The 10155-nt window shown below is 49.1% G+C and overlaps 1 protein-coding gene across 3 annotated transcripts; it reads right to left on the bottom strand.

Moving 5' to 3' along the window:
- Positions 1-500: 500 nt before the first annotated feature.
- Positions 501-9561, bottom strand: LOC105533836 (chromosome unknown open reading frame, human C20orf173). Of its 3 annotated transcripts, XR_001005179.1 has the most exons (11): positions 9482-9561; positions 8988-9347; positions 8624-8802; positions 8374-8467; positions 8153-8204; positions 2715-3096; positions 2379-2566; positions 2098-2295; positions 1900-1946; positions 1681-1800; positions 501-879 (listed from the first exon to the last, which is right to left on the bottom strand). XR_001005179.1 is itself a non-coding variant. In XM_011972396.1 (6 exons), the coding sequence occupies exons 2-5, from the start codon at positions 9294-9296 to the stop codon at positions 8178-8180; spliced, it is 609 nt and encodes a 202-aa protein (XP_011827786.1). In that variant the 5' UTR covers positions 9297-9347; positions 9482-9561; the 3' UTR covers positions 2892-3096; positions 8153-8177. The 3 variants fall into 3 exon arrangements, 2 of the variants coding, with proteins under 2 accessions (XP_011827786.1, XP_011827785.1); XM_011972396.1 differs by lacking the exons at positions 501-879; positions 1681-1800; positions 1900-1946; positions 2098-2295; positions 2379-2566 and having other exon boundaries at positions 2892-3096; XM_011972395.1 differs by lacking the exons at positions 501-879; positions 1681-1800; positions 1900-1946; ... (1 more) ...; positions 2379-2566; positions 2715-3096 and adding an exon at positions 6929-7210.
- Between the last annotated feature and the right edge of the window lie 594 nt (positions 9562-10155).

Raw genomic sequence — 10155 nt, 5'->3', positions numbered from 1 at the left:
GAAGTTTAAAAAAAAATTTTTTTTCTTTTTTGAGACAGAGTGTCACTCTGTTGCCCAGGCTATGAGTGCAGTGGTGCAATCTTGGCTCACTGCAACTTCCGCCTCCCAGGTTCAAGTGATTCTCCTGCCTCAGCCTCCTGAGTAGCTGGAATTACAGGTGTGCACTGCCACGCCTAGCTAATTTTTGTATTTTTAGTAGAGATGGGATTTCACTATGTTGGTCATGCTGGTCTCGACCTCCTGACCTCGTAATCCGCCCGCCTTGGCCCCCCAAAGTGCTAGGGTTACAGGTGTGAGCCATTGCACCTGGCCTAAAATTTCTTTGTAGTTCTTTTTGTCCACAGAGACTATCCTACAAAGAATATACAAGGAACTTGAAATAATTGAGTTAATAACTTGAGTTAAAGGAACTTGAAATAATTATTTCTCTGGTGTTTATATTATCAATTAAATATATAGTTAGGTCCATTTGATGTGTTTCCAACTTCAGGGTTCGTTTTTTTCTCATTTAATTTTATTTTTTGATAAGATACAGCATAAGAGAGTCATATGGTGATAAGACAGAATCAGTAATAGAACGTAGCCCTTTGATGCCACCAGAAATCCAGAGAAATAAGCTAGGGTTTTATTCAGTAGCAGAGAGATCTCCATCCAGGGTCTGCTTGAAACCCCAGTCCCTCTCTGACACCACAAGGTCCCCTTGGCTACCTGTCAGCCTCCTGGGGACTGCAATGGAAACATCTCAGCCGTAGACATCAATCTTCCTCTCACACTGCAGTTTCAAGATGATCTGTATTCTGCTGGGAAATTTTGCATGGTGCTCTCAAACCAGTATTTGTCATCCCGGTATGGGACCACCAACAAACCAAACAAGGACACCTGGGAGATGGGGTAAGACAAGAGATGGTGGTGGGGTAACAGCCTGCCCCCGTGCACACCTATCATGCCTTCAGCACCACTCACTCAACCGCTAGTGTGCCAGGCTTCGTCTTGGAGCTGGGAGGAGAATGGAGTTCACCTTCTTCAAGGAAGACAGACTCTCAATACTCATAGTGACCCTAGAGCCCAGAAAAGAGAGCATCAACTAGTTGTACTTCATTATATATTGAAAGAAGAGAGGATTCCCCTTGGAGACAAGGGAAGGGCATTCCAGGCAGAGGGAGCAGGGTGTGAGAAGGCATGAGGTAGCTGGTATGTCTGGGGAACCCCAAGAAACCCAGTGTGGGAGTCTGGGAGAGAAGAGAGGGATCAGATCATGTAGGGTGTTGAAAGCCAGGCAGAAAGTTTTAGATTTAACGGGAAGTCCCTGGGAAGACAGATTTTTTGTTGTTTTTTGAGACGGAGTTTTGCTCTTGTTGCCCAGATTGGAGTGCAGTGGCACAATCTTGGCTCACCACAACCTCCGCCTCCCGGATTCAAGTGATTTTCCTGCCTCAGCCTCCCAAGTAGCTAGGATTACAGGCATGCACCACCATGCCTGGCTAATTTTATACTTTTAGTGGAGACGGGGTTTCTCCATGTTGGTCCGGCTGGTCTTGAACTCCTGACCTCAGGTAATCAGCCCGCCTTGGCCTCCCAAAGTGCTGGGATTACGGGCGTGAGCCCCCATGCCCAGCCAAGAAGACAGAAATTTTGAGTGGCAGAGGAGTGAAAGTCTGTGAGTTGCAGGAGATATCTTACCTGGTCACAGGTATGCAAGGCATACAACAGAGCCACAAACCCCAAGGACGGATACTGACTGTGGTTCTCCAGTCAACTTTCCTTGATATACCTGAGGAAGTAGAGGCTGATCACCAGCACCTAGGAAGATGGAGAAGGGGAATGACTTGAAGCCTGTCCCATGGCTACCCACCGTCATGTTGTCCTACCACTTTCCCCTTTCCTTCCTGGAGCCGTCACCTTATTTTTGCTGTCTGGTTCCATCAGGAACCTGGACCATCTGAAATCTAAAAAGAAATTGAGGTTTGGGAGGATTTCAGAGTCATTTGACAAGCAGCCTTCAGCCTTAAGTAAGCCTTGGGGGTCCCCCAGTATCCAGCGAGGGTATCTTTGGAGTCGCCTTTGTCACCTCTACAGTGACCTCCCTCCCTGACACACCCAGGGTTTTTTTGCTTCCACATGCTTGTCTGTTTATGCAGTACACTTATGAACCAATCTAGACCAGATGAATTCAACGGAAGCAGCAGCAGTTGGATACCGGGGTCCTGAGGGCTGGCAATCCCAGGGTACATAATGCGCATAGTGGTCCTATTCCCCACATCTGCCTCAAAGCCTTGGACAGGGGCCTGGTTTGTCCTGAAAAGGAAGTCAGGATGGTCATTTAGAGGAGAAAGAGGCTTGGGCTTGGCCTTGGTCTCCACCTCCTACCCTGCACCCACCTGAGGACCACTTCATGTTGATTAATCCTGAAACGAAGGCCACAGCTCCGTAGAGACCTTGAGTTTCCCACCACCGCACAGAACCAGCAGTTGGATACCACATGGCCCAGTGGGCATGAGGGAGGTGCTTTAATCAGCTGCTGCTGCTTATTCTCAACCTCCTACTCTGACTTGACTCCCTCGAGTTCCTAGAAGCATAGGAGGGAAGAATTTAGGGGCTTGACCCAGGCTCCACCTACCTGTGGAAGAAGGTTAGAGCCTGGGGCCATGACGGAGAGATGGCTAGGACCTGGGGTTGGGTCAGGGATTGGACCAAGACTAAGTTTGTGCACTGACCAACCACAATATCAGAGCATCACTGGACATGGGATCCTGTGGCCTCTGTAGGGGTTCAACGGTGCTGTCGAAGCGTCTGTCAAACCAGTCAGACTCGCCAGGCATGTGGAGGCAGGCAGAGCACGTCTGGACCTCAGATAAGCAGTTGCATTTTCTGGAAAAGTTGCTGGGACAGTGGCAAATTCCCAGGTGTATTTTGACCATATTACAGAGATCGTTCTGGCTGGAGTGTTGGTATAGGAAGGAGACAATCAGTCACAATGAAAGGACATAGGCAGCCACCAGGCCCAAACTCCTGTATCAAATCATGATCTTTGGCCCCGACGATGGTGCCCCCGCAGACAGTAGATTGGCCCTGACACCTGGCACCAGGAAGAAGAGGCTGGGGCCACAGACGTCCCCCAGCATCCCCCATCCTAATGGCTTTCATCCCTCTCCCAACCTTGACACTACACCTCCTCCCAACACCTTGCTCCTGCCTCCCTAGTCACCTACTGGTCACTACTGGAACTGCCAAAACCTGGCCTAGAGGCAGAAAGAAAGGGAGAGAGGATACTTTTGTGTTCCGTGGCCTCCCTGAGGAAACTGATGCCTAATGGGGTCTTCTGTGCCAGCCCAGTGATATCAGGGACTCATCACAGAGGCCACATTGTGACCTACTCCACCAAGGCCCCTCCTTCGCCTTGGCATTCAGCCCAGAGCCCAAATGACCAGGGAGGTGTGGTAGTCAAGGGTCCAGGGGACAGGAGGGCACAGAGGGAGAGGTTGTGTCCAGGCTGGGGTGGGTGAGCAGGAGGCAAAGAGGGAAACAGAAGGACCACCTTGGCGATGGCTCACACCTGTAATCTCAGAGCTTTGGGAGGCCAAGGCAGGAGGATCCCTTGAGTCCAGGAGTTCAAGAAGGGCCACCTGGAATCTTCTGAAGAGAATTTACTATACTGATGAAAGTGAATATTTGGTACCTTTACCCCTTGACACCTCTCAGGGGTGGACTTTTTCTTTTTGAGAACTGTTTTTTGTTTGGTTGGTTGGTTGGCTGTTTGTTTGAGATGGGGTCTTGCTCTGTTGCCCAGGCTGGAGTACAGTGGCGTGATCTTGGCTCACTGCAACCTCTGCCTCCTGGGTTCAAATGATTCTCTTGCCTCAGTCTACCGAGTAGCTGGGACTACAGGTGCGCGCCACTGGGCCCAGCTAATTTATTTTTTATTTTTAACAAAGACAGGGTTTCACCATGTCGGCCAGGCTGGTCTCAAACTCCTGAGCTCAAGTGATCTGCCTGCCTTGTCCTCCCAAAGTGCTGGGATTACAGGCTTGAGCCACCACACCCAGCCAATCCAGTGTATATCTTACACTTATAGTATACCTAAATTCAAACCGTTTTGTCAGAAACGCATGATTTATAAATTTGATAAAATCATACAGTCAAAAAAGATTTACATACCCAAGTTATAACAAGCATACTGAAAAGTTTTCTAAGAACTGAATTGTTTTTAAATTTAGATTAATGAAAATAAATTTAAAATTTCCTTGCTCACTTGCACTTGCTACATTTCAAGGGTTCATCCATCATATTGGATGGCACAGAACTACAGGCTAATTTAATTCTAAAAGTCAGCAGTCTACTATCAGTGTTTACATTATTGTAACTGGATAAATATTTCCTATAGAGTTTGTAAATGAACTAAGACTACTTTTTTTGTTCATGAGTTCATGATACCTTTTTTTTTTTTATTATTTTTTGAGACAGTTTCGCTCTTGTTGCCCAGGCTGGAGTGCAATGACACGATCTCGGCTCACTGCAGCCTCTGCCTCCTGGGTTCAAGCAATTCTCCTGTCTCAGCCTCCCAACTAGCTGGGATTACAGGTGTGCACCACCACACCCGGCTAATTTTTGTATTTTTAGTTGAGATGGAGTTTCATCATATCAGTCAGGCCCAGCCTTTTGTTCATGGTAACTTTCTAAGAAAGGGTGTGGCTCATGCCTGTAATCCCAGCACTTTGGGAGGCTGAGGCAGGTGGATCACGAGGTCAGGAGATCGAGACCATCCTGGCTAACACGGTGAAACCCCGTCTCCACTAAAAATACAAAAAACTAGCCGGGCGAGGTGGCGGGCGCCTGTAGTCCCAGCTACTCGGGAGGCTGAGGCAGGAGAATGGTGTGAACCTGGGAGGCAGAGCTTGCAGTGAGCCAAAATCGCGCCACTGCACTCCAGCCTGGGCAACAGAGCAAGATTCTGTCACACACACACACAAAAAAGGCGGGGATATGTAGGAGATAAAACTTCTAAGTTTGCATGTCTAGAAAAGTCATTATTCTGCTTGCAAGAGGTAGAATTGTGTTACTAAAAAAAAAAAATCTTTAAGTTCTAACCCCTGATACTTAGAAATGTATTTGGAAGTAGGGCCTTTGCAGATACAGTGAAATTAAAATGAGATCATGCTGGATGAGAATGGGCCCTAATCCAATGACTAGTGTTTTTATAAGATGAGGGAAATTGGCCAGGAATGGTGACTCATGCCTGTGATCCCAGCACTTTGGGAGGCCGAGGCGGGCAGGTGACTTGAGGCTAGGAGTTTGAGACCAGTTGGCCAACATGGCGAAACCCAGTCTCTACTAAAATACAAAAAATTAGCCAGGCGTGGTGGTGAGCACCTGTATTCCCAGCTGCTTGGGAGGCTGAGGCAGAGGAATTGCTTGAACCTGGGAGACAGAGGTTGCAGTGAGCTGAGATTATGCCACTGCACTCCAGCCTGGGTGACAGAGCAAAACTCCATCTCAAAAAAAAAAAAGACGAGGGAAATTTGGAAACAGAAGACACAGGGGAGTATGTATGCCATGTGATGATCGAGGTAGAGACTGGAGTGATGCTCTGATGCAGGGCAGGCAATCCCCAGAATTGGGCTTAGTCTGAGAGGGTTCTTGGCTTTGCCCTGATGCGATCCAGTGGTGTTAACAACTTGTATTGAAGCAGCATTGCACAGCAGCAGCAGAGGTACACTGCTCCTTGTGGAGGAGGGCTACCCCATAGGCAGTGTGCCCAGAGTTAGCAGCTCAGCAGCAGCTCTGCAATCCTATTTATACCCACTTTTAATTACATGCAAATTAAGGGATGAATTGTGCAGAAATTTTCCAGGAACAAGCAGTCCTCCTGCCTCAGCCTCACAACATGCTGGGTGTGAGCCACTGTGCCCAGCCGAAAGTCTGATTTTTTATTCTTTGTTAACTGTAGTGGTTGAATTCTTGGTCTTGGTCAACAGACTGGTAAACTTCAGAGAAAAACAATTTGCTGGCTAAATATTTAGTAGTTTACAGGATGATGCAAAAGCTAGAGAACCAGGCTCAGTCTATTATGAGACGCAAAACATGGCCAAAGACTACCCCAAGAATGGCCCACCTGGAATGCCACCACTGCTGCCAACACAACTGGGTCCTTGACACTGGTAGTTTCAATATGGCAGATTCTTTTCAGCTCTTCCCACTAGGAAGAGCAGTTCATTTCCCCACTTCTTGGATCTTGATCTCACTTTATGACTTGATCTGACCAACAGAATGCTGCAGAAGTGACACTGTGAGGGCTAGGCACAGTGACTCACACCCGTAATCCCAGCACTTTGGGAGGCCAAGGCAGGAGGATTGCTTGAGCCTAGGAGTTCAAGGCCATCCTGGCCAACATAGCGAGACCCCCTTTCTACAAAAACAAAAATTAAACTTAACTGGGTGTGGTGACATGCATTTGTAGTTCCAGCTACTCAGGAGGCTGAGGTGGGAGGACCCCTTGAGCCCAAGAGGTTGAGGCTGCAATAAGCCATGATTGTACCACTCCATTCCAGCCTGGGCAACAGAGCAAGCTCCTGTCTTAAAAAATAAAAAAATAACAAAAAAGCGAATTGGAACTGAGGCATCTAAAAAAACTGGGAACCTCAAAGTGCTAAACCTTCTGTGAAAAGTTGGGCCCAAAACAAAACAAACAAACAAACCAAAAAAAAACCCTCACCCTCCAGCATGGGTGAAACAAGGAGGTTTACTTCTTTTATCGAAATGGGTAAAGAGCCTCCCCCAACAACTCAAAGTCTGGGTTTGCACTTGGCATGAAATTGAATCTAAACTTATACCTCCTACAGGATCCAGGGGACCAGGCAAAGAAATTAACTCAAATATTGCCCCCGAGATCTGGAAGGCACGTCTGGCCCTTCCCTCCCAGACACTGTGGTTGCAGGTAAGACAATCAGGCCAGGATTTTATTCCATACCAGACTGATCTCCATACAGTTTCCTCTTGCCCTTTACCCCCAGAGAAATAGGACATGTATGGACTCAGCTAGGCTGAGCTTGTGTGAACAGAGAGCTTGTCCACATGCTAGCTGATGGATGACTTCGATTTCTGCTTCTGCACTAGACGTGGGCAGTATTTCCTTGGAGCCCTTGGTCTGATTATCCTCCTCCCAGTGATAGAAACACTTTCCTTGCTATTCTGATCCAAATCCAAAGACGGTGACCTAGTGGATGAGAGAGGGACATATGTGTCAGCAGGTGGACTCCTGTCCTCACCCCTGCCTCCCTTCACTCAGCATCTGGGATGACAGGTTGCCCCTGGGAGCTGGGAGGAGACTGGAGCTCACCACCAGGAAACAGACTCTGGACACTCTCCTAGAGTCACTGAGGAGCCCAAAAAAGAGAATGTCAACTCGCTTCTTCTCATAATATTGGAGGAAGAGAGGGGAACCCCCAGGACATAAGAGAAGGGCATTCCAGGCAAATGGAATGGTGCATGAGGCAGCTCATGTGTCTGGGAATTTCTACGAGCCCATAATGAGAGCCTGGGAGACAGGAGGCAAGAGGAGGAATCAGAACATGTAGAGTCTTTTTTTTTTTTTTTTTTTTTGAGATGGAGTCTCACTCTGTCACCAGGCTGGAGTGCAGTGGCACAATCTTGACTAACTGCAACCTCCGCCTCCCGGGTTCAAGCAATTCTTCTGCCTCAGCCTCCCGAGTAGCTGGGACTACAGGCATGTGCCACCACGCCTGGGTATTTTTTGTATTTTTAGTAGAGATGGAGTTTCACCATATTGGCCAGGCTGGTGGTGAACTCCTGACCTCATGATCTACCCGCCTCAGCCTCCCAAAGTGTTGGGATACAGGCATGAGCCACTATGCTTGGCCTACATGTAGAGTCTTGAAAGCCAGGCAGAAAACTTTAGACTCCATGCTGAAGGCATTGAGGAGCAGGAATTTTAAGAGAAGATACAAGAATCTTTCCTGCCTGGGCACAGTTGTGCAAGACACAGAACACAGCCTTGGGCCCCAGGGATGACACTGACCCTGGTAAGGCAGCCAGTTGTCCTGCTTGCACCTGGAGAGGAAGGGGGAGGGAACTGACCTGGGGCCCTTCCCACAGCAACCCACAGCCACATCCTACCCCTTTTCCTATTCCCCCTCACCATGTCTTTGCTATCTTCCACTCCACTAGGGAACCAGACCATCTTCCAAAATCTGAGAAAGAATTGAAGGTGGAGGAGTTTGGGCCATAAGACCTGGGAAAGTCCTGCAAGTGTCTCCACTAAGCCAACAGAAGGTCTTCCCAGAGCCCCTGCTGTTATTCCCTGCAGTGACCACCCCTCACCCCCACACAGAGAGTGTTTGGGGACACCTCCTCCATCACCTCATCACTTAGATCATCTGAAGTCCACACCAGGTCAGAGAGCTTCTGCAGCAGCATCTCCAGCTGCATCCAGGAGCCCTGGTCACTGGCATTCCTGGGATAGATGAAGCATTGTGGGTGGTTTGGTTCCTCACCTTCATCTCAAAGCCCTAGACTTGGGGCCCGCTTCATCTTGCGAAGGGGAGCAGACACTGATGGAACTGTGGGGCAGGCCTGGCCCTCCTGTTCCCGCCCTCTCCCCAGCACCCACCTGAAAACCACAGGGTATTCGTCGATGTCGTTGCCAAGGGTGAAACCCTGCAAGGTATGTGGGCACCCCAACAGCACACAAGTCCCACAATAGAAATCAAAATGGCTCACCGAGAGCCTGGGAATCACTTTAGACAGCTTCCTCCACAATTTCTCAAGCTGGCTTCCTGAGTTCATGCCCTGGAAACAGAAAGAGGGAGATTGGGGGCTGGGCCCAGGGGAGAGAAAACAGAGCTGGGTGGGTGAGATCTCCACCCAGAGGCTGTGAAGACAGGGCCAAGGGCAGGGATTTGGGCGGAAGGTGGGAGATGGGTGAGGCCCAGGAAGCATGGCAGATAGGGCCGGGCCCAGTATTGACCACTGACCAACCACCAGGGCACAGTGTCAGAGATCATAGACTCTCTTGTCCTCAACAGGTACCCCGTGGTCTTCCTGGAGCATGCATCAAGCCAGTTCCATTTGTGGGCTGTGTAGCCGCAGGAGGAGCAGTTGAGGGTCTCAGAAGGGCAGCCACACTTCCCCGAACTGAACCAAGGGCAGTTGCAACGCCGTAGTACCAAGTACATTCGTTTTTCCTGGGGTGCTGATTCAGGTGTCAGATCCAGATAGGGGGTCATCAGCCAGAGGATGAGCATCCAAAAAACCCACAGGACAAAAATCTGCCAGCGCTTCATGTCTGACCCAGGTGGTGGCTCCCGTGGTGGGCCGCAGACTGGCTTCTCTACCTGGAAGGACGAGGGGCTGAGGCCACAGGCAGCACCAGCTTCCCTCTGTCCTGTCGGCCTCCACAGCTCCCCATCCCTCCAACCTCCACCTCCTTCCAACCCCTCCTCTCCTGCCTCACTATCCATTTGCTCACCCCAAAAAAGGACTCTGACTAGGCATGGGGTGGAAGAGGCCAGGGCAGAGAGACAGCATGAGGGGAAGGAATACCTCAGTGGGGCCCTTGGTGTTATCCCAGTTATATCGTAGATCTCATCACAAAGTACACATTGTGACCTCGCTCCTTTAGCCTGCCTGGAAAAAGCCACCACCTTTCTCTGACACCCAAACAACCTCCACTGGATGTAAGCTACATGAGGACAGGGGCTGAGCTAGTCTCTCTTCTTCACCTCTGCAGCTCTAAGACTTAGAATTATTTAATAAATATTTATGGATAAATAAACAGGTGTTGAGAGGGAAATTTTTTTTTTTTTTTTTTGAGACGGAGTTTTTGCTCTGTCGTCCAGGCTGGAGTGCAGTGACGTGATCTTGGCTCACTGCAACTTCTGCCTGCCGGGTTCAAGCGATTCTCATGTCTTACCCTCCCAAGTAGCTGGGACTACAGGCACGTGCCACCATGCCTGGCTAATTTTTGTATTTTTAGTAGAGACGGGGTTTCGCCATATTGGCCAGGGTGGACTCAAATTCCTGACCTCAAGTGATCCGCCCACCTCAGCCTCCCAAAGTGCTGGAATTATAGGTGTGAGCCACCATGCCCAGCTGGGAAATTTATTTTTTTTTAATTATTATTACTATTTTGAGACGGAGTTT

Source organism: Mandrillus leucophaeus, unplaced genomic scaffold (genome assembly GCF_000951045.1).
Source record: "Mandrillus leucophaeus isolate KB7577 unplaced genomic scaffold, Mleu.le_1.0 Scaffold129, whole genome shotgun sequence".
Classification (NCBI taxonomy): Eukaryota; Metazoa; Chordata; class Mammalia; order Primates; family Cercopithecidae; genus Mandrillus; species Mandrillus leucophaeus.
The sequence above is the reverse complement of the archived record's forward strand: the minus strand, read 5'-3'. Positions and strand labels throughout refer to the sequence as shown.

What these genes read in the sequence shown, in the direction of transcription:
- LOC105533836 (XM_011972396.1), bottom strand. Translation starts at nt 9,296, where the DNA reads ATGAAGCGCTGGCAGATTTTTGTCCTGTGGGTTTTTTGGATGCTCATC. An exon ending in GAATACCCTGTGGTTTTCAG is followed by an intron (nt 8,468 to 8,623) that starts GTGGGTGCTGGG and finishes CATCTATCCCAG; the next exon opens with GAATGCCAGTGACCAGGGCT. An exon ending in CAGATGATCTAAGTGATGAG is followed by an intron (nt 8,205 to 8,373) that starts GTGATGGAGGAG and finishes ATTCTTTCTCAG; the next exon opens with ATTTTGGAAGATGGTCTGGT.